This window comes from Melanotaenia boesemani, chromosome 3, assembly GCF_017639745.1.
Source record: "Melanotaenia boesemani isolate fMelBoe1 chromosome 3, fMelBoe1.pri, whole genome shotgun sequence".
NCBI classification, from domain to species: domain Eukaryota; kingdom Metazoa; phylum Chordata; class Actinopteri; order Atheriniformes; family Melanotaeniidae; genus Melanotaenia; species Melanotaenia boesemani.
In genome coordinates this window covers 6,014,407-6,037,767 of record NC_055684.1, presented here as the reverse complement: position 1 = coordinate 6,037,767, position 23,361 = coordinate 6,014,407, and the positions used below count along the sequence as shown (strand labels likewise).

The 23,361-nt window shown below is 38.4% G+C and overlaps 3 protein-coding genes across 4 annotated transcripts; 1 reads left to right on the top strand and 2 right to left on the bottom strand.

Annotated features, from left to right (window-relative positions):
• Positions 1–377: 377 nt before the first annotated feature.
• On the bottom strand, positions 378–5,647 carry LOC121637205. 2 transcript variants are annotated; one of them, XM_041981207.1, is made up of 6 exons: positions 5,237–5,647; positions 3,346–3,474; positions 2,467–2,660; positions 1,832–1,979; positions 1,490–1,694; positions 378–841 (listed from the first exon to the last, which is right to left on the bottom strand). In XM_041981207.1, the coding sequence occupies exons 2-6, from the start codon at positions 3,445–3,447 to the stop codon at positions 534–536; spliced, it is 957 nt and encodes a 318-aa protein (XP_041837141.1). In that variant the 5' UTR covers positions 3,448–3,474; positions 5,237–5,647; the 3' UTR covers positions 378–533. The 2 variants fall into 2 exon arrangements, with proteins under 2 accessions (XP_041837141.1, XP_041837142.1); XM_041981208.1 differs by having other exon boundaries at positions 703–837.
• LOC121636387 lies at positions 4,605–10,517 on the top strand. Its single transcript, XM_041979869.1, has 8 exons — positions 4,605–4,792; positions 5,642–5,777; positions 7,393–7,495; positions 7,647–7,788; positions 7,868–7,940; positions 8,407–8,500; positions 8,798–8,985; positions 10,185–10,517. Exons 1-8 carry the CDS (start codon positions 4,691–4,693, stop codon positions 10,373–10,375), a joined length of 1,029 nt encoding a protein of 342 aa, XP_041835803.1. The 5' UTR covers positions 4,605–4,690; the 3' UTR covers positions 10,376–10,517.
• A 10,878-nt stretch (positions 10,518–21,395) lies between these two features.
• LOC121636386 (plasma membrane calcium-transporting ATPase 1-like) lies at positions 21,396–23,126 on the bottom strand. Its single transcript, XM_041979868.1, has 3 exons — positions 23,093–23,126; positions 21,564–21,826; positions 21,396–21,476 (listed from the first exon to the last, which is right to left on the bottom strand). The coding sequence occupies exons 1-3, from the start codon at positions 23,124–23,126 to the stop codon at positions 21,396–21,398; spliced, it is 378 nt and encodes a 125-aa protein (XP_041835802.1).
• Between the last annotated feature and the right edge of the window lie 235 nt (positions 23,127–23,361).

The window sequence follows — 23,361 nt, the reverse complement described above, 5'->3', positions numbered from 1 at the left end:
AACCAGCAGGCTCTCAATACTAGAGTGGTAGAAGGTCTTCAGCAGTTCGGTGTCCATACCGTTCTTCCTGAGGACCCTCCTGGAAGGACACTGTGATGTTGGTCCTCCTCACTGTCGGGCCCATGTCTGGACCGCTGGAAATTACAGTAAAATACACCCTGACATACATTTAAGAGTGGATATGTTAGACCGTGTAATGTAAGGTTGTATTTTGCTAATTTGAAAACAGCCAAAAGCTTGCAAGTGGAATATCATTGTCTTGGTTTTAATGTGCTGAAACAAAACAACTGTATGCATGTCTGTGTGGTGTGTGAATAACTAATGGAACTAACACCTCCAAATGCACAATTCAGGAAACAAATAAGTACTCAGTAAACAAGAGTGCAAACACAATGTCATTTATTCCGACCACATAACACATCTCAACAGAACTATTTAACTAACTTAAACAAGTAACAACAAGAACCATATATAACCATTAACGCAAACAATGACCAAATATGGACAAAAGAAAATTAAACACATATTTCCCTCTAGACTTGTTGTCTCCGCAAAACAGAGATCAGCTCCATTACAGCTTCCTGGAAGGGGCGATGCTGTTGGTTCACGGCACTGTTAAACAGACTCCCCAAGTCTGGGTATGCAATGTTGAACTGCTGTTCTGCATTTTGCTGGTCTTCCAGAGACTGAAAGGGATTGGTGCCAAATATTGACTCTCTGGTCAGGTTTGCCCCCCTCTCCTGCAGGTAGAGATCAGCAGCCTCTGCTGAACCTGGCAGATGTTGTTCTGACAGCTTCACCTGACATCCACCTTCAGCCAGGACATTTGGAATCCCTCTTCCTTATGAAAGACAATGTTGAATCAGTGTACAGTATGTTTCTCTTGGTATTGAGACACACTCTGCTGTACTGTACTGTAACAAACTGTCCCCATCCCAGTATCAGTAATGCTAAAGTCTACTGACATTACACAGAAATAAACTGTTTGTGTCCATGTATGTCTGATTTGGCCTGACAGGCAACTGTAACACCAACAGTAAAGTGTTGTCAGGTGCTTAACTTATGTAATATCAAATTCATGTGAATGTGTCATCAAGAAGGAAATCATTATGTGCTGATTTGCAGCCAAAAAACAATAAATGAGCTAGTTTGTCAGTTCTTATGTAAATCTAATGATTATATTTTTAAAATCCTTTAAAATCCTTTAATTTGTGTTGAGTTATGATGAAAAAATTAAACTTATTATCAAATTAAGTCTATAAAACAAAATGTGTAATAATTGAGGGACTCTTTTAAAATGCTTTTAAGATGAGCTGTATTTACACATCGTTTACGGTAACATTTTGAACTTGAAAATGTTCAGTGGGAACAGAGAAAGCAGCAGGCAATACCAGGTGCTGCTGAGGGGGAAGTTATTCTCATAACAACCTCCCAGGTATGGGAACTTATTTTTGTGTCGCGGTGACAACTCATAAAATTGAAGAAATACCTGAAACTGTGTGAGAATTCCAAGCATCAATAAAGCGTTGGATTCCGATCCTGGCTACCTGACAGGTCAGGTTTGACACACAGTATCGGACTGTGCTGTCGTCCATATCAATAAGCTCTTGGTCCACCAGGTGAACCAGGGCTGCCTTCAGTGGATAGGTGACCCTGTTGTTCACCTCTGGCCACACACGTTCGATCCTGTGGTTCTGTGAAAATGTAGAGCAGAAGGGAATTCAAAAACATCAATAAGTTCTGTTCTGTTCAATTCTGTTGTGAAAAATACATACCCATACACACATATTTCATGTTGAGAAAAATTATATTTTGAAAAGCTTTTAAATACCCTTGTTGATGCTGTCTGCTGGCATGGTTCCCTGTCTTGCCGAAACCTGTACCCTGACAGTTTTTCCTGGATATAGAGTGAGAGATAGAATTCTCCTCCGTGATCCACCCTCAGCTGATCCCAAAGGCCATAGGTCACAACAGCATTCCTTTTCAATCAATGAAAAGAGAAATAAAAGCTCAAAAAAACGTAACCATTTCATTCAAATTGCACACCCTATCACAAATTAATGACATATTTTATATTTGAATGGACTCATCAGTTGGCTGTGGATAATTACAATGTATAATTTTATATTTACTACTACCCAAATACATTCAAAAATTTTTTCTCATCCCTTAATCATGTCATGCTGCATTAGAAAAATTAATAATAATAATACTACAAAACATATAATAAAAAGCCAACAGGGTAAAGACTTTTCATTTTTATTGCTATGAGCTGCACATTGTTTTGATCAGTCCAGTCCAAGCTGGCTCTTATTCTTTCCTATACAACTGTAAGCCAAAACACTATCAAACTTTCTTCAACTTAAACTTCACTTGAAGGGCAGTTGTTAAAAACTTTCATCAGTAAAACATTTTTCATCAGAAATCACACAGCTTTGTACATATATAATCCACATATCAACTCACCTGTACACTTCATCATATATAACAAGATTGTTTTTTACAGGCATGATGGAGTAGGCCACAATCTTGCTGCTATAGCCATCTATGGCCACCACATATGTCACCCCATACATGGCCATCTTTTCATTTTGGTCCATGTGAAGCTTTTGACCAAAATATGCCGCTTGATACGGCATGGGATTGAGATTCCTCAAGCCCTAGAGAAAAGATTGACAATGGTTTCAATGTAACTGAAAGGGATATTTGACTTAAAAGATAGAAATGGGGCAATAAACTGTTTGTAGGCAAGCTGTAAATGGATAAAATTTCATATCTCACAAAAATTGAGCCATTTATTGAAAAGCACTAACATCAACTAGAAGAACATGTTTTTGGGATTGTATGCGTTTAACTGATTCGGGATTGCGCGTCAACTGAATCGTCCTCGGTCAGAAGGAAAAGGCAAACTCCATCAGTACAGTTCAGCCAGATTTACTGAAGGTTCAGGAGGTGCAGATGATTTGTTTCCTGCATAGATGTATTTGTATGGTTGTTGGTGTGTGTGGTTTGTCAAGTACGAACGCACACGGAACTCAGACACACAGGATTAATGCAGCATATAACACAAATGGCAATTTCTGCGGTGTAGCTGCTAGGCTGCTAGGCTCATGCGGTCAGGCCAAAAATGAAACTTAAAACAATTACGACACAACAGAACTACAAGAGGCCTGGTGCATTCCGAGTAAAGTAGTCCCAGTAGGGCACAGACTTTTAAAAACATGAGAAAGGGAAATCCAGACCTTTTCACTGGCTGATTTATTGTCACACATGTGAAATGCATTTGCATTTACCGTTGAACTTAAAATAGGCTACAACACAAAGAAGTTTTAAGTGCATACTCACTTGGCAACGAGTCTCGTGGTAAGGAGGCTGAACAGCCTTCAGTGCAGCTGCAACTCTCATTTCTGAGGCATGGATGCCTTTGCTATGGAGGTATCCCTTCATCAACCTCCGACCATAAGTCGGCCCTGTCTAAAAAAGAATAAAAGGTATTAAACACAAACACACACACAAGCTGAGGTTTGGACACATAAAATGTTATAGTATCATAAAGATACATTGGCTGTGGTTAGACCAGTAGTAGACTGGACGATTATGGAAAAAATAATAATCACAATTCTTCTGATTGATATTGAAATCACGATTAATGTACACGATTATTTATTGATTTTAATAAGTGTTTATTGAACCACCAAAGCTCAACCTCAAATATAACTTTTTAAAGAAACAACTGCAAATAAATTTGAAATAAGTAAAGGAGTAAAATAATATATTAAAATAATAATGGTAATAAAAAAATGAATAGCCAGTCTATATGTGTTCCTGTTATACATGTGACATTAATGATTTTTCTTCGATTACAGTGTTTTTATAATTGTTAGAAGGCATGATTGTAATCATGATTAAAATTCGATTAATTGTCCAGCCCTAACATGTTACTGGGCTTCTAGCGGAGCAAGTTTTTCTCGGCATGCGTACAGGTGCTTTTTTCAGCAGAACACGGGTGACAAATCCGTTCATTGTGTAGTGCCACTGTGGCCAAGAGCTGGCCACCCAGCACCAATATGCAGTTATTTGTGTTGCCATCATGATCTGAAGAGTAATGCATGACAAAAATGTCAGTCTTCAAATCAGGCTATCCCGTTTGTGAATAGGCAGTTTACAACCATTAAATTAAATATGATGCTATCAATTGCTGTTTATGTAGGCCTACTACAGGCAGCGCCGCTGCTCTACCTGGCAGTGAGCAATGTTCAAACTTATTATCATATGAAGGCCGTTTACCTCTTGAATTGCATCCACAACTGCGCCCTCCAACTGACACTTTGACACCAGTCTATTTTTTTTTAGGTTCCGACTTGCGCAGAATTTCTTTATACTCGGGACCGACGCGCCTTTCTCCAAACCCATTGAAACCAACGTATTGGAAATTTCATTGTAAGTTTTGCCATTTGACATCATAGTTTTGATTAAATCTAGGTGTGCATCAAGAGCCATCTCTGTGTGAGTATACGCGGGAGCAACTTCGAATTTGAGCGGGTGAATGTGCGTGATACGTAGGCCTATTAAGGACTACTAATACCCGTTTGACATGTCACAAATTTGAGCGGGCAAAGCATTCGTTTCTGCAAGGCAGACGGTGTGAAACGAATAGCATTGCTCTTAATTCCTCTCTCTGGTTCTGGATATGGATATGGATCTCGGAAGAGTGACTTTGTGGCGTGGGACCCGCAGTGTTAATGTTCGGCACATGGACCTGACACTGGACAACATTTCCCGGATTTTTAAGGTAATTCTTATTTTTCTCATTACAGTTGCTGTAATTACATGATGGTGTTTAACAATAACGTGGTAGAGTTATGTTCAATCAGAGGGAAACTTTTAATGTTCTAACTAAAACTCTTCCATAACAACAGTTAATATGCTCCATTTATGGCTTTGTGTCTGCAGTTTTTGGCTTTGTAACAAAATGTGAGGGAAAATAAAGTTTGGTTGTTGTGGTGGGATGGCACATGGCGGATGCAATCCAAAACTTTATATGTTTGCTCTGGCATTAGATATTCAGGTAAAACTCTAAAACTACATTTAAACAGCAGATATTAGTTTTCCACATGTTATCATTCTTTCATTCATTTCTTTTTCCGAAACAGCACAAATAAGATCATTCCAGCTCAGACCCAGCAAGGTCTCTTTGTCATCCTAAATCAGATTCTTACCTGATGTTTTCAATTACCTCATACTGTGATCTTGTCTCATTTCATCCCACTTTTATACAGTATATCTGTGGTGGGAGAGGAAGGAGGTCTGGATAATAGCTAGAGGGCACTGGATCTAAAAAGTTTGAGAAGCACTGATATAAACCATGTCAGAAAAAAACAAAATCTGCAACACATTAAATTAAAGACTAATAACAGGACAGAACATTGGATGGAAGCATTACAGACCAATGTTATGTGATACCAGCCATAGTTCATGACAATATGCCAACTTGGAAAATATAACATTAAGATCTGGCTGGACAGTGACATGTTGTTCTTTTAGGAATGAAGGAGAAGAAAACAAAGTTTGAAGTGGGACTGTGTGGATGCATAACAGTGTATCAAACTTTTGAAAGTCATTGTCTTCCATTCTCCCTTAGCTGATCCCATCCACAATTTATCTAATAAAGGACGGTGGTGATGTCCTACTGCCCAGCACCACAGGCTACATCGATGATGATGACTTACATCGATGTGAGGTCTGTGGGGATGAGGAGCGGTCTGAAGCGGTTCCTGGTAAGGCCAAAGCATATGATTATTGTAACTGATTTATCTGCTATTATCTGTTATTGATGCGCCTTGAGATGACTTTGTTATGAATTGTCGCTATACAAATTAATTGAATTGTAATTGATTCATTATTGGTTCTGTGTTTCTAAAATGGGTGAGAAATGGTAGGCTACTTTTTCTACTACAGTTAAGATAGCATTGACAATTGTTTGGTCCACATCTAAATTGTACATTATATTTACAATCTTAGAGGAACAAAGACAACCTGTGTGAAGTTGGGCCCCCATCCTCAATAAAACTTGATGAAAATAGTCTCAATAGTACGCAGTTTTGTGCTGCATTTGCGCTGGTTTGTGTTGAAAAAGTGATTGTTGGTGCTGCTTTAGATTTCGAGATATTTAACACTCTTTGAAAAGTGAATTTGAGGTCATGCAGCTTCCCATTTTCCAACTGAGCCTAAAGTGGTCTCATTCGTTTGTGCTGGATTATGCTGAAAAATTATCATTTGTGCTGGTTCAGTTTTTTCCAGTATTGCATAAACTCATATAACTTTCTCTCTGTGGGCTGCCCTTGACACTTTGACGTGTGTTTGATGTAGCATGATTGTGACATCGACCACTCGTGATCACAACTGCAGTTGCATTAATGTTTTTATTACTGACAGTCCCATTTATATAAACCGTGTACTTATTTTAAGTTTGTGATTGTAATGGCCATTTGATATCAATGCATTATCAGTGTTCGCCTTAGATACCACTCGTAAACTCGTGATTTTACATCAGCAGGTGAAGTGCAATGAAAAATGCAAATTTTTGCAGTACTTTGGAAAGAGACCATTTTAAGTTCATGTTGACTACAATGGGAGGCTGCAAGCCCTCAGGTGGGCCCGGTATTTTTGCAGGAAGGAAACTACAAAAACACACGAGCTGCAGTCTGCAGGAGGTAGGTTCTGGTATGAGAAAGAGGCAGCTCCCAGCAAGCCAACACACCCAGCGCTCATTTTGGGAGAAACTCCCTCTGCTGGCAAATTACAGCTATTACACTTACAATTTCATATTTAATTTAAGTAGGCGTTTATAGAGATGGGATCATCCGTAATAAAAACACAAATTAAATTGTAACTGTGATCACGAGTGGTTGGTGTCACAGTCATAGCAATGTTACATCAAAACACATATCACAGTGTCAATAGTAAACTTGCAATACCATAAATTCTAAAACAAGACAAACGCTAATTTTTTTCAGCATAAACTAGTGCAAATGCTGCACAAACAATAGAAACTATATTTTATTGAGGATGGGGGGCAAACTTCATGCAGGTACAGACACCATATTCATCTCCAGGAAGCTAGAGGAGTTAAAAAAAAAACATGCTTGATCATCAAACCAGCTCCTACTTTTTGCTGAAGCACACGTGCTTGCTGGCTTGCACTGTTGTTTTGGATGTTTTTAAAGGTTTTTGTGGGTTTTTCACTGTTTGTGTTTTAAGCCTTAGCCTATGGAAGTTTGTCCAGAAAATAGCTTTTATTCCCTTGGTCAGCCTCTTGGTAACTCGTGAGTTGGTTTTGATAGTCACCTAACATCATAAATCTCATGAAAAAAAAAAGATTAATTGTCACAGTTCCTCCTGCAAGACAGCCAGCCTTCACCTTTATGACAAGACCATCTACATCCACCGGACATGCTGGGCCCCCTACCCCACGTCCTGCCAAACTTTTCACCAGGTATGAGACCAAATAACCTTCTTTGTCATGGTTTATTAACAGAAAATAAACAAGAAATGGTGATTAAAAACTCTCATGCATAACATGCACAAAAGTTCTAATCATCGCCAAATCTTATGTACCTCTCCCCTCTTTGTCTTTGCATTGGAAGGAATATATTACTTGGAAGGGTGGAAAGAGGCAGCCTGACGATAGATGGTGCCTCACTCATTGTGGAGTTCAGCCTGGCTGATGCCACAATTCCAGCAATGTCTGAAAAAGTGAGGAGGGAGCTGAGGAGCGATATGGACATTGTTCTATGCGATGGACATGGGAACAAGTTAGTGGAGTCTAGTGGGACTAATGGTATGTTAAGTTGTTTACCTTTGGCAGAATGCCTTGTTCACTCGATCCTTTGATGAAATTAAATGTTTTATTCAGGCAAGCTTCAACTCTTTTTCAAGAGGTAAGTGATGTAACCTCATCTGTTGGGTGATACCAATCACCTGTTAGAGCAAATATCTTATTCTTATTCCATAAGCGTCAAATACCACTCATAATTACTAAACAGTAATCAGTAACATAGACTAATCGCAATAGTGTATTTTGTGTTGCTAACATTGCTTTGTTTTGTAACAAACTTTAACTTCTGAATGTTACTCTACTTCTTTTCCTTGCTTATAAATCATTGACATGGGGTGGGGTCAAGGTTCAAGCTCTTCTGTGAATTTGCTGACATCTGTCTGCCACAGGACAGCCCATTAAAGCCATAAGTTCAGAAAGCCTCATGCTTATTCATACATGGAAAGTCTTAAACTAAAACTTATTTTATTGACAAAACAACATTTAACATGCTTATTAAACTGGTAAAGAAACACCAGTAGACATTATCCTCCTTCAGCAAAATAATCAGCGTTGTATCTTTGCTTCAGGCCTAGCCTTCTGGAGACAAAATGCCAGGAAGGTTGTTGCTGTCCCACAACTGGACTTTGAGGAGCTGCAAAGGAGGAAGAAGAGGAGGAGTGGGTAAGAAGTGTTTTTAAATATGATTTTTCATGCTCAATGGAGATAGATATATGGATGACAGTGTTACAATGTTATTTTTTTATTTTTCTTTTATATTTTTCATTCTTTAAATATATATGGTAAAATATGTTATCCTTTTAACTAGCTAACAACTATTTAAATTGCAAGGCCAAGCAAGTAATCTAAGTACTAAGCTGCTTGCTTATCTACTCATGACTAACTACAGTGTCAACAAGTTAAAATTGGAGAACCGCAGGGACCTTTTCTCATTTGCAAATTTGTTTTGCCTTCCACCAGTGTCACAGAGGAGAGCCACATCACAAACATGGAGGAGCTGGTCCTGGCAGCAGAACAGCTGCCAGCAATCACCAAAGCCCTCCAAGACCTCGGACAATTTGCCAGGGCCAATAAAGTTAGCACAATAGCCTTGACGGATGAGGAGGTGGCATCAGTCAAGGCCACATTCAAATGCGTCATATGCAGAGGTGTGTAAGGTAACACATATAAGGCATAGTTAAGCATTTAATAATCCCTAAGTTGTATGAGTTGGTTAATTTCCTTCAATTATCATTGTGTGTTGAGAAGCTCACATCGCTGCCCCACAAATTAAAAAACAAAAAACACTGATAATCATAGGGAATGTACCTACTAATCTATTTAGGGGTAGACCGAATGCAGTTTTCTGGCCGATCACAGATCTTTAAAAAATTTGATCTACCGATACCGATTTTTGCCGATTCCGATTTTTCACCACATAATGCTGCCAAATTGAAGACATGTTTTTCCGGTGGACCTTTGTTAACCCTTTGGACTCCAGGGGGCATTTTTGGGGGGATTTATCGTCCGGTACGTCTTGTGTTATTGCTGATAAAAAAGTTATCTTTAAAAATATAACTTGCAACTATAATACAAATGTCAAAATTGTCCCATTTGCTCACTGTTTCTCATGCCATTCTTAGAGGCAGTTTTTATCTGCTATGAGCTCCATCAAATATTTTACCCTTTGCAGTGTATTTTTCTAATATACAATGAAAAAAAGTTGCACAAAAACAAGTAACAAGGGTAATAGTAGCATAAATTACAGCACTGTGTAAAATTCCATACTATTCCATTGATATATTAGTCCTTAGACGTCAATTATTGCGTTCATAACAAAGTTTCATTCATGGAGACGACTCACAGACAGAGGAGTGAAGCATCTCGACAACTAAAGATCTTTGACACAGCACGTCACCGCAAGAAGCTTTACAATTGGATCTTTCAGCTCATGTGATACAACTCGATAATACGATTTGACACTGAGATTCCAACACAAACACCTTAGCTTAGCTTGGCTTCTCTACGTCCTGAAGAAATACCGGAGCTATCGGCTCAAATCTTGAACTTTTCTTTACAGAGAAGAAGACAGTAAGATCGGTTTCACATGTACTGATCCGCCGATAACCAATCCCCCAAAATTAATGAAATCGGGGACATCCCTAAATCTATTGTTTATAATTATGGGGATAGGTTAATTTCGACAGAGAGCCTCCATTCTCACTCCTAATCTGTCAGGTCATGTAATTAATTATGTCAGCTATTCCGGACCTCCGGCATATTTCCTCTTTAAGTGAATAAACTGACATGAAGCTGCTAATCATGAACAACTAATTGTTCTTACAAACAATTTTCATGCATCTTGCAGATCCAATGAGGAACCCTGTGGCAAGCTCATGCTGCCGTGGCCTGATAGGTTGCCAGGTGTGCATTGATCAATGGGTGGCCCATGAACCCAGCTGCCCAAAGTGCCGGGATGCAGACTTTGTTACAAAAATGTTTGAAATGACAGGCATGGAGGAGACTGTTCAGTTACTCAAAGACACTATTCGTGATTGATTTTTTTAATTTTCTTTTGTCCATATTTGGTCATTGTTTGCGTTAATGGTTATATATGGTTCTTGTTGTTACTTGTTTAAGTTAGTTAAATAGTTCTGTTGAGATGTGTTATGTGGTCGGAATAAATGACATTGTGTTTGCACTCTTGTTTACTGAGTACTTATTTGTTTCCTGAATTGTGCATTTGGAGGTGTTAGTTCCATTAGTTATTCACACACCACACAGACATGCATACAGTTGTTTTGTTTCAGCACATTAAAACCAAGACAATGATATTCCACTTGCAAGCTTTTGGCTGTTTTCAAATTAGCAAAATACAACCTTACATTACACGGTCTAACATATCCACTCTTAAATGTATGTCAGGGTGTATTTTACTGTAATTTCCAGCGGTCCAGACATGGGCCCGACAGTGAGGAGGACCAACATCACAGTGTCCTTCCAGGAGGGTCCTCAGGAAGAACGGTATGGACACCGAACTGCTGAAGACCTTCTACCACTCTAGTATTGAGAGCCTGCTGGTTTAACTATCACAGCACGGGGCCTGCACTGAGGACAACAGGAAGAGGTTTCAGAGTGTAATCAAAGCAGCAGAGAAGAATGCTGCCCTAATGGTACAGCAACCTTTTCTACCAGACCTCTGCCTAATAAGTAACAACTGAACTGAACTGGTTGTATTATTTTCAGATGATGTGATCTTGTGCAGCACTGGAGTAATACGCATTTAAAAGGTTAACATCTGTGTGCCAAGATATAGACAAAGGAGGAAAGAACAGTACTAATTTAGCCCAGTTCTCACTGTTATTCTGTACTTCCAGTGAAAGTAGGCTCTGCTTGTAGAGTAAGGACACCTCTCATGAAGAGTGATACAGCCACTGATTGTAAAAACCTCACATTGCTGTAATTAGAGGGATAAAAATAACAGTAATAGTTTGCCAGGGTTTGTGGGTGATTCGCTAAGATTGCTTGCGCCAAGGTCACAACTAGCAAGATGGAGATGGAGGTATTATTGGAAGAGAAATATTGGAAAATTGAAAATCCATAGATGAAAGTATCTCCGCACAGCCAAAAAAGTCGCTAGTTAATCAGGACATGGATAAGCAGTTGCTGTGTTGTGCCAACATGGTCTGACATCATGAGGTGCGTCTTCTGTGACCATACAGTGAGGTAAACCATGACAGCGCTGAATCAGGAGTAACGCTGGTCATTTATGTCCCGGTGCAAGGGATCAAAGTTGGGGTACATAGCTTTCAATACCAGCTGGTCTCGAGCGACTTGGAGATGGGAACGGCACACAGGAAGTAGAGGAGGGAGAGCTGAGCGCTTGGTGAGCTCTCCATCCAGGTCAGGAGCGCACTGCAAACATCAGAGTTTAAAAGTAAAAATAGAAAGACAAAATACATGTCTGATTTAATAACCGCTGATCAAAGCGTTGAATATTCAGTTTCATTTATATAAACTCAGGTTGATTCACGGTTTCCCTTTGATGTGTTGATTATTGATACATTTAAGAATGAACTAAATGACTGCACCAAACATCTGACTGATACACCTCTGAACTCCTGCAGATGGCTGCCTCCGCTCTCACCCAGAGGGTGCAGCCTCGCGCCTGCCTTTAAAAAGTGTTAAATCAAGGCGCAGAAATAGCGGCCGCACATTTACAGTAGTATTCAAATAGTGCGTGCAGAGCTGTCTCATCCCAGTCATCATTGCACGTTCTGGCTGAAATGTCCATAATGCAGATTCTCTCCAGGCAAACGTGCAAATCAGGTGTATAGTATTGTAAGGCGCAATCCATTTGTCATTTTAGATCAGCGACTTTTGCTGTGATGTCAGGTAGTTTTGATACCCGCAAACCAGATCCGGTCCAGATCCTGGAAAGTTGTTTTCGTGAACAATGACGAAATTATTTCATTGACGACCCATGACGAGACGCGTGCGCGAGTTAGGAGACGAGACTAGAGAAAATGTTTGAGGAACTGTCAGACATTTAGATTCGGAGATTTCAGCCTGTTGCTGTAATCTGTCAAAAGCTGCAGCCGCTCCTTGTTTGGACACGCCCACCACCTGGATGCACTACACACCTGCTGTCACACATAAACACGCGCGCTCACACACACACGTACACTGTTGAGTTTATTCATTGATGCAATGATGAGTGAATTCGTAGCTTCAACAAAGGGGTTCGTTGGTGGGAAACGGCGAGATGATGCTTAACATCCATCAGAAAGAAAAACACAACGCGTTGTAGAGGGAGGTGCCAATAAATGTGCCAGCATACAGCAACGAAGGTCTGTAGGCTACTGTGGTCTATGTAAAGTTAAAATAGTTAAACGCACTTAACAGCTTCGTTATTGAGGCACGCAGATTTGCTGCTTTGATCCGGTTTATTGTGTGATTGATGACATGCGTAATGGAATGTAGGCTACATAGTTGTGGAACATTAAACAAGGCAAACTGTAATTCAACTTGACAAATGAGTGCGTGGCAAACTGGACAAACTGAAGCGGTCAACAAAACTACGGCTGACCAGCTCTCCTCTCTCTGGCAAACCAGCGCCAGAGCCCCCCATCACCATGGCAACCAAAAAAAACAATCCATAAAACCATTGATCACTATCCATGACGACTTATATGGCTCCTACACAGATAGAATAATGATTAAACATCTCGTTCTGGCAAACAACCAGCTGTTTGCACGCTACTTTTGTTCTGAAGTGTTAACACTCTCCTTCCGCTTCCGGTCTGCCAGCCGTCACTATCTCGAATAAGAAACAAAAAAACGAAACAAGGAATTTGCAAAAACCAAATTTCGGCCGTTATTTGATTTGGATCTTTTCGTTTTTTCGTTTTATTGGGCCGAAAGCAAAAACCGTTTTTCCGTTTTTGGTTTAAAACGAAAAAAAGAAAAGGGGGCGCTGTTTCTGTTATTTCGTTTTTTGGTTTTGTCAGAAAAACGGATTATACTTTGATACCCGGACCATAAACAAACCCAGTTAACCAAAACTCAAAAACAAAAACACAATATGAATGCTAGCAGAATTACACCATGACGCATTGCTCTTAGGAATTTAAAGTCTTTCTCTAACGACTCCGAAGAGAATGTGAAATGGTACGTCATACAATCGACAATAACTAATTCCACATGTTGGTCTTGTTGAGACACGAGTGATTTCAATTTTACCTTGTAAACTTTCGCTTTAGATCATCCAAAACCATTTTGCAAAATTTGTTGAATTTGTTCATTGCTGGTGTGATGGTTTGTTTTAGTTCTGCCAACACCTTCATATCCAACTGAGAACCCAAGAAAAAATGTGTTCTACAATTTCTGTTTTTGTATGATTTCCTGTCTACTTGGGCCTAAAAAAAACACCTTACAAATTTTATTTTTTAAAATATATTTTTTATTTTAATTTCACAGCATGTCCACTGTAGAGGACAACAGGACAACATTCATGTAAATATGAAACTGAATTTAGAAAAGGAGAAGAAAGGAGCAAGTGGACAGCTACTCTTGATTTTAGTGCCCAGTGGATGATTTTATCTTGTGGCAATATGGTGGTGACTCATCCTCATGTTTGCTCTGCCTGAGTCAAAGAAACTGAAGCAAAGATACTTTTTTGTTATTTCCAAACAACATAAATAAATGGAGTTCCAAACATAATGAGATTCACTGCATCAATATTTCATGTCTCGTTAAAACAGTCTGTCAGGTAGCCATGTTTCTTTTTTCTTTCTAGCTGAGAAGAAGACTAGAAGCATGTTACTCAGCAGCATAATTTCAGCCGAATGTGTTTTCACATTTCTCTTGCTGATTAGAGGATGTGACTAATGAACAGAAGAAATGCAACCGTATTGAAAGTAATTCATGTTAATGCCAGGAGAGCTTGGAGCCTGAGAAGTTGTGTGACTGTGGACAGGCTGTAAAGGACATAAGAGTCGGGAGATTTTCCTGCACACTGCAGAAAGACCAGTCAAGTTCTGCACTTTGCATTGATTTTTCTGTGCTGAGTTATAAAACAGTTAAGAATAAAGGAAGCATCGACACTGAAGCTGTTTTTAATCATGTTGATGGTTTTGTTGTAAAATTAGCTTTAGCTATTCCATATAAACGGATCTGTTGATAGTAAAATGAATCAGCATTAAATAGAATTTAATTATTAAAATCAGTTATTGATTACAATTAAAAAACTGAATTTAAACGGAAATAAAAATCCAATTGTATTGAATTACACAAATAGTTCTACTTAATAAAATAAAGTAAATGTGAAAACTGAAGTTAAGTTCAATTTAATTAAATTATATGAAATTAATCTCAATTTAATAAATAAATACTGCCATTCAGTTTGATAAAATTAAATCAAATGTATTAAAATTTAATTTAATGGGGGCGGCATGGCTCAGTGGGTAGAGTGGTCGTCCTGCAACCCAAGGGTTGCCGGTTTGAGCCCGGCCCGGAGAGCTCATGTCGAGGTGTCCCTGGGCAAGACACCGAACCCCTAATTGCTCCTGATGGGTCATGGTTGAGAGCCTTGCATGGTAGCTTCCGCCATCAGTGTGTGAATGAATGGGTGAATGTGACGTACATGTAAAGCGATTTGGATAAAAGCGCTATATAAGTACAGGCCATTTACCATTTAATTCAATCAGACACAAATGAACAAATTCTAATATAACAGAATGATATGATGTAATTAAATTCAAAAAGTCACATTAAACAAAATAAAATTTAACATTAATCAATTAAAATAAGATAATGTGTAAAAAATGAATAACTCAGGTCTCAGGAGGTTAATTATTTGCTGTGAAAATCGTATTTGCTTATCTTGTCTTTGTGTTTCGAAAGAATCACAACTGTCCAGAATTTTTAAATTAATAGCCCTAACGAACTGACAGAGGTCTGAAGGAGCTCAGGAGCTGCGCAAGTCTCTGGTGATCCTTCTCGGGTAGATTCTGGCAGGTCACTGGACAGGTAGGATCACCACTATGAGTCTTGTTTAAATGGTTTTACTGGTCAAAGTTACAGAAACAAAACAAAATGAAAAAAAAAGTAAAGAAACAAACACATGTGTGCTGCATGGTGGTGTGGTGGTTAGCACCGCAGCCTCACAGCAAGAAGGTTGCTGGTTCAAGCCTCGGCTGGGGGGTGGGGGTTGAACCTGGGGGGCAGTGGCCTTTCTGTGTGGAGTTTGCATGTTCTTCCTGTGTATGCATGGGTTCTCTCCAACTTTCTCCCACTGTCCAAAGACATGCATGTTAGGTTAATTGGACACTAAATTCTCCCTAGGAGTGTGTGTGAATGGTTGTTTGGCCCAATATGTGTTGGCCCTGCGATGGACTGGTGACCTGTCCAGGTGTACCCTGTCTCTCACCTGTTAATGCCTTTGTTATTTTCTGTGAGTTCTTCAAAAAAATCAACCAATTGTGTCAATCTTACTTTGTTACACCAGGTTGAGCCCCCATCCCTAGTGGAGGAGTGTGAGAGAGAGGAGATGGAAGAACAGGAGAGAGAAAGCCGGGGCATAGACTACTTTACTCACCCTTTTTTTTTTTTTTTTTTTTTTTTTCCTTTATTTTATTCAAGTTTAAAGCATGACAGACAATCAGAACATTGAAATAGGCCCTGGTTGACAAAAAAATACAAAAATAAAATTATGAAGACCTTTTACATTAAAATAATACCATTGGATACAAAAGACAAAATAAGACTGCACTAATTAGAAAAAAAAAAAAAACATAAATACTAGGCACTTGTTACTCGGGGGTAATTGAAGCTGTCTGTAGATAAGAAAGCGTGCGTTCACTTTTTTTGTTTGACATCAATTTCAAGGTATCAATGTAAATTTTAAACTCATTCATGAAAACATTAAAGTTTGGGAGGGATCTGGAAAATTTACATTTGTGAATATGAAATTTGCCTATTAAAATCATAAGGTTTAGTATGAAGCTAATTGCTTTGTCACTATGACTGAATTTTGAGATAATGTCTATGGGACTAATTGTTATATGTTGTTTAGTCTTACTGTAGATAAATTTTTCCATATCCCTCCAAATAACAGATGATGTTGAGCAAATGCAAAACAGATGTAAAATGGTCTCTGGCTCATCACTACAAAAAGTGCACTTTTCATCAACCTCAGCAAACCTAGAAATAAGTGTGTTGCATGGGTAAATATTATGTAAAATTTTAAAATGAATCTCTCTAATCTTATTTGAAATACAGAATTGAGTAGGACATAACCACGCCTTGCGCCAATTTATATCAACCAACAGTGAGTCCCAAAAAAACTTTCCTCTGGGCAAAATCTTATTACGTCTTTGAAATACCTTCCTTAAATGTTTGTTTGTACATTTTTTATCCATTATGTCAATCCCATCAATTTTTAACGAGGGTTTTTGAATCTTTATGTTTTGATAATTTAGGTGACCTTTGATTAATTCAATCATACCAGTGGGGACAGCTTTAATAATAGAAGCAAACTCTCTGTACTTGACTGGAAAGGCTTTAACTTTCAAGAAGTTTTCATAACTGTAAAGATTTCCGTTATCATCAAAAAGAGATGTCACAAATACTATATCATTTTCAAACCAGTTCTCATTATATATGCTTTTGTTGTTAATAGTAATATGACCATTGTTCCAAAGCAGTTCCTTGTGTGGAGAAAAATTATGAACATAGCATAGTTTCCAAGAAAGTAAAGCCTGTTGATGAAATTTGGAGAGTTTTAGTGGTAATTTAGAAACAGTGAAGTTGCAGCCCAATAGAAATTTTAAACCTCCTACTTTTTTAAATATATTGTGTGGAATAAAATTCCATAGTGACTCTGGCAGTTCCAAACATTTTTTAAGCCATTTAACTTTGAAGATGGAGTTTAGATGAAAAAAGTCTAAAATTTCCAAACCACCTTCTGCCCTCTCTAAACTCAAAATATTTTTCTTGAGATGGTGATGTCTATTTTTCCAAATAAACTTAACAAATAAGGAATTAATTTCTTTACAGAGCACATCATTAAAAAAAAGTGACAGAGCAGGATAAACAAACCTTGATACACCCTCAGCTTTTGATAATAAGACTCTTCCAAAAATAGAAAGGTCCCTCTGCAGCCACATATTAAGAATTAATTTGGTCTTCTTAACTTTTGGGAGAAAGTTAAGTTGTTGTCTAAGCTCCATGTCTTTTGTAATGTGAATTCCTAGATATTTAACAGTTTGCTTAACAGGAATATTGAACATAAGTCTTTCATCAGTCTCATATAAACACAAAATTTCACTTTTATTTATATTGAGCTTCAGACCTGAGGCTTCTGAAAATTGGCTAGTTGCTAGTAGTGCAGGTTCTATCTGTGATTTATCCTTTAGAAATAAAACCGTGTCATCGGCCAGCTGTGAAATCCTGACTTCTCTATTGAAAATTACTAAGCCTTGTATATTCGGACTATATGAGATATTCAAAAACAAAAGCTCAGCGACAACCAGAAACAAGAAACATGAAGCAGGGCAACCTTGGCGTACACCTCTTGAGACAGAGAATCTTTGGGACATTTTGGGATACAGAATAACTGAGCTATTTATGTCTTTATAAAACATGGCAATATTACTAATAAATTTGTCACCAAAACCAAAGATTTGCAGTGTTCGTATGATAAAGGCATGTTCAATTGAATCAAACGCCTTGTAAAAGTCGAGAAAAATCATTAATGCTTTGGAGTTTATATAATTAGAATAATCCATTAGATCCAATATTAATCTAATATTAGAACTAATATGGCGCTTGGCCATGAAGCCAGTTTGATTTTCACTAATTATTTCATCTAAATTTCTTTTTAGCCTTGTAGCATAAACATGTGCTAAAATTTTATAGTCTATATTTGGAAGTGACACAGGTCTCCAGTTATCTATCAATAGGGGGTCTTTTTCTGGCTTGGGAATCAAAGTTATCAATCCATGCTTCATGGTTGTTGTCATTTCTTGTCTGTCTATGCATTCATTGTACATTGATAAAAGATGTTTTTTGATTAAGTCCCAAAAATAAAGATAAAACTCCACAGTAAGGCCATCACTTCCTGGTGATTTTTTCAGTTTCATTAAGTGTACAGCATTAGTAATTTCAGAACATGAAAGTTTAGCTTCGCATTCCTGTTTGAAATTTTCTGAAATCAAGGGAGTAAAGTTTCTTATGTATTCCATAAAAGTGTCACACTTTATTTGACTAAATTGAGAAGTATATAGTTTACTATAGAATGATGTAATATAGTTAGAAATATTTTGAGGGTCAGAACTTATGATACCATCTATTTTCAGTGATGCAATATTGTTTCTTTTTCTATTTCTTTTTTCAAGCGCAAAAAAATAACTGGAGTTCTTCTCTCCTTCTTCTAACCATTTTGCACGAGATCTGATGAAAGCACCTTTAGTTAAATCGATGTACATTCTATCAAGCTGATCACTGAGACTTTTTAACGTTACCAGTTCTTCTTTAGATAAATCATGTCTGGAGCTTAGCACCTGCAACTGACTCATTAAGGCATTCATTTTTTCTGTTTTCTGTTTCTTTATCTCTTTGCTGCGCCGAATTGCAATTTCTCTGGTTTTAAATTTAAAGAATTCCCATCTTTGAATTGGATTCATTTCTTTTCTATCAAATATATCTTTAGCGAGTAATTCAATACTTTCTTTAAAATGTTTATCATCTAATATATTATTATTTAATTTCCAGTAGCCTCTAATATTTGCTGTTTCTTTAGTTCCTCTCAACCTGAGACATATCAATTTATGATCAGATAAAGGGGCATGAGAGTGAAATACCTCTGTAACAAACTGTAAACTTTGTGATGAAATTAACCAAAAGTCAAGTCTTGACCACAAACTTTTGTCCGAGTTAGACCAAGTGTGGTCTTTGACATTGGGGTTCATAAATCTCCACACATCTGTTAACACAAAATGATCACTTAAAAATGAAGTGGGCTTGAAGCTCGATAATGATGCAGATCTAGGAGGATTCCGGTCTATACAGTCATCTGGAGCATCATTAAAATCCCCACCTAAAATAATAGTAGCATCCTTGTATTTTGCTTTTAAGGTATCCAGGGTTAAGGAGAGTTCAGAAAATAGGTCCTTTGCACGAGCTGCTTTGTTAGGTCCTTAAACATTGCAAAAAATAAGCTGGAGGTTGTCAATTTTTAAAACTAAAATGATCCACCTGCCTACATTTGAAACTGCAGACTCCAGTACACAACCATTAAATTTATTTAGCAATACTGCAACTCCAGCTGAAGAATTAGAGCCATGAGAAAAAAATATTGTATCCCCCCATTGCGATTTCCAGAATTTTTCATCATCGATATTCGAATGAGTTTCCTGCAAGAAAATGATGTCAGTGTTGTGACTTCTGCAAAGTAAAAACACTGCCTTTCTTTTTACGCTATCACGCAAACCCCTTACATTCATAGAACACAAATTCAGTGCCTCAAAAATAAAACAATCCATATTTTCTATGGTGTCTGATGTCTGGAAAGTTTAACTTTAACTGTCAAAGAATAAACAATAAAACTGATACTCACAAACCTTAGACCTCAACAATAAGTACCATTTACCTCGTTCATGAATTTTAAACCATTTAACATTTTTAACTGTTAGGCTCATTTAATACCGCTGTGTTTAATTTGACAAAAAACTCAGAGAATGAGAAGACTAAGGGGAGACTTTTTTCCCGTCGATGTAAGCTTCAGAACCACGGAAACCAGCACGTTTCCCTTGTTTTCTTGCTGCTTCCACAAGAGGCCATAGCCTGTTTCTTTCCAGCCTGTCAGCGTGCGTCAAATCCTCCTTGAGCATCAGCTTTTTCTCTTTCAAGATTTCGCTTTCCCGAGAGACCCTCCAGATTTTATTTCTGAAATTTCTCATGGTGAATTGGACGATGATGGGGCGATTTGCGTTGTTGCGGGGCACTCCTACCCTGTGCACGGTGTCGACAAGAAAGCCGATCTTCTCCTGATCCTCCGGTACGAGCGCCGCAAACAGCTTCATGATGTCGGCTCGGATGTTTTCCCCAGCCGTCTCCTTCATCCCGTACAGCCGCAAATTCCAGCGCCTGCTGTATCGCTCTGCGTCGTCACTTCTCTGCTGTAGTTTTGAGGTTTGCTCTGATAACTTTTTCACTTGCTTTTCATTTTGTTGGACAAGGATTTCCACCCCTTTCAGTTGGTCACACACTGCGGTAATGGCGTCGGTGTTTCCAGACAGCTTTTGCTCAAGAGTGATGAAGCGGTTGGTTAAATCCATCACTGCTTTCAGAATGTCATCGTTTGAAGTGCCTTCAGTTTCATTTTTGGATCGTAATTTTTTCGAGTCCGGGCTCTTTGTTGGCGTTATTGGTAATGGCGTAAACAGACCCTCAAAGTTGCAAGCCTCTTGTTCAATTAAAGAAGTACCTTCTTTGCTTTTAGCTGTTCTTTTTGCCATGCTGATTTATGCTAGCTCGGCTAATTGCGGGGCAGTCTGTTGCTTTTCCCTCCTCTTTTTTGTTAACTCAATCCTCTTTTTGTCAACTTACAGTTTCTTTTCTTCTCTGCAATGGATCAGCGGTAGTTATTGCTCGGTTTAACTTTTCATTTTTGTCGTGGTACAGCTTATTGTGTCGGAGCTCTTCAAAATCCAACCACACTAGGCGCCATCTTGAGTCACCCTCCTACTTTACTCACCCTGAGCCGCCATGTTACAGGCGTTCTGACATCACCACCCACAGCAGAACACCGGCAGGGCAGTTGAGGAGGCTATTCTGCCATATTTATATATTTGTTCCAATGTAAAGACATTTTATTTGGTCATTTTAGTTCTTTTGAATACTTGTCTAACCATATACTGTTCTTATTATTATTATTTTTGTGTGTGTGTTCTTTTTTATCTGACCTGCGTGCTTCTGCTACTGCACATGTACTGTTGCAACAAAACAATTTCCCCACTGAGGGACGAATAAAGGTTTCTTAATGTTATTTATTATTATTGTTAGTTTAGTAATTAATTTAAAAGCAGTTTCTTTTTCCCTCCAGAGCCTCCTGAGTTACCATAGCAACTGTCATCTTCTTAAAGATAATATTGGTAACCTGATATCAGAAAAACAAGAGTTAGTGATAAAGTGAAAGTTGAGGTATTGATGGTTTGGGAGTTATGGTGCACTGTGGAAGTCGTACCTGCGTCTGGATGCGGTTCAGACCTCTGACCCAGAGGATCTGGCCTCTCCTCAGCTCCATCTCTGCATGGTCAAGCTCATCTGTGTCCTCCGTCAGCACCTCCTTGTTGATCTCCTCCTCAGTGATGCCATGTCCAGCCTCCTTCAGGAACGTTAGACGGTGAGTTGGGATGGCCGAAATCAGCTGAGGGAGAGAGAAAACAGATGTGGACAGATCAGCATTCAGTCCAGCTGAGAAACAGCAGTGAGACGTCACGGCAACCACTGCTGACCAAGACTCAAGACAACTTCATTGATCCCAAAAGGGCAATTCATTTGTAGCTCCCCCACAACCATTACAGTGACTTGTCCAGAGAGAATTAGTCTACATGTGCTTACTGTTCCTCATGAAAATCTGGGCATGTCTGCAGCTACTCCCTCCATGTTTTAACTACTTTAACTTTTGTTTGTTCTTTTTCCAATTTGAAAATAACTTTAAAAATTGAGCAGGGATGAAAACATGTGGTCTGTGCAGAGGCTGAAGCTGCATCTTCTCATTATATTTCTAATTTTAGAAGAGCCGCCAGAACGTCCTCCTAAGGAGCTGCAAACCTCCAGTTCAGACATGACTTCATTACAGCAGCAGGTTTAATTTAGTATTTTACATGACTGTTACAGCACCACAGCTATCCAAATGTCCTGGGTGTTTCTGCTCATACGTTCATTAGTTTGATAGTTTCTATGAAGTTTCATATGGACTGCATTTATATGTATGTGTAGACCATTAATGAGCATCACACTAATGACTAGTGTCCATTTTTCAACCTATAACTGTACACCTGATGTAAATGATTACAAGTGTGTTTATAGCTGTGTTTTATATGGTTAAAAACAGGTATAATCAACATGGAAACCCTTGTAGGACTTTCATTTATGAGCTCCACACAATCTGGATGGAATCTCATTTCAACAACTCGTCTGTTTCTGTGGAACTTCAGATTCTAACTCCTGCATCCCCTCAAACAGAAGGTGGGGAAAATTAAAAACAAACAAACAAATCTGCCCCGATACAGGTTAGAGTCAGAGATTATTTTAATCTGTGTGAATTGAGTCAGCCAGTCTTCTATCTTTGACAACCAACCCTTTTTAAATAAAGCTGACAATTCAATTCAAACCAAAATTTGGGTCCAGCAGCTGTAAGCACGAGTTCATGTGTGTAAAAAGTTGCTTTAATGATGTAGGGATATTTTATTTCTAATGTTTCTCAAACAAGAAGGTTTTAGCCACTAAATCAACACTCCAGTTCATTTTGTCAACAAAGTATTTGTTTTCTAACAAATTCAAAATATCTATGCAACAAATAACGCCATCAACATGAGCAACACCTGAAACAAAACAACACAACGTGTGATCTACTACACTACACTACACACACTACAACATACTGGGTATCGAATGAAACTAGAAAAGCTGCACTTTCAGATGATAACAAGCATAATCTTATCTTAGCTGACCACCACGTGTCAGTCTCAAAACAAACGCAAAGCCAACCTTCGCATTTCACAGCCAGCGCATCAGACTGCATGTTTATCACACAACACTCCACCAAACCCCCAAACTCTTCTTACCAAAAGCAATATATTTTATTTCCTTATTGTTTCGTGGTCATTTTCAGTCTATCCACGCTGTTCTTCAACCAAAATTCACAGCGTACTTGACCACAGTAGTGAAACTGCGTCATGCGCACAAAGCTGAACTTAGCCTCCGATTCGCTAGTTAAGGGAAATTTTAAGGGAACCTTAAGTCAGAACGCAAGTGAC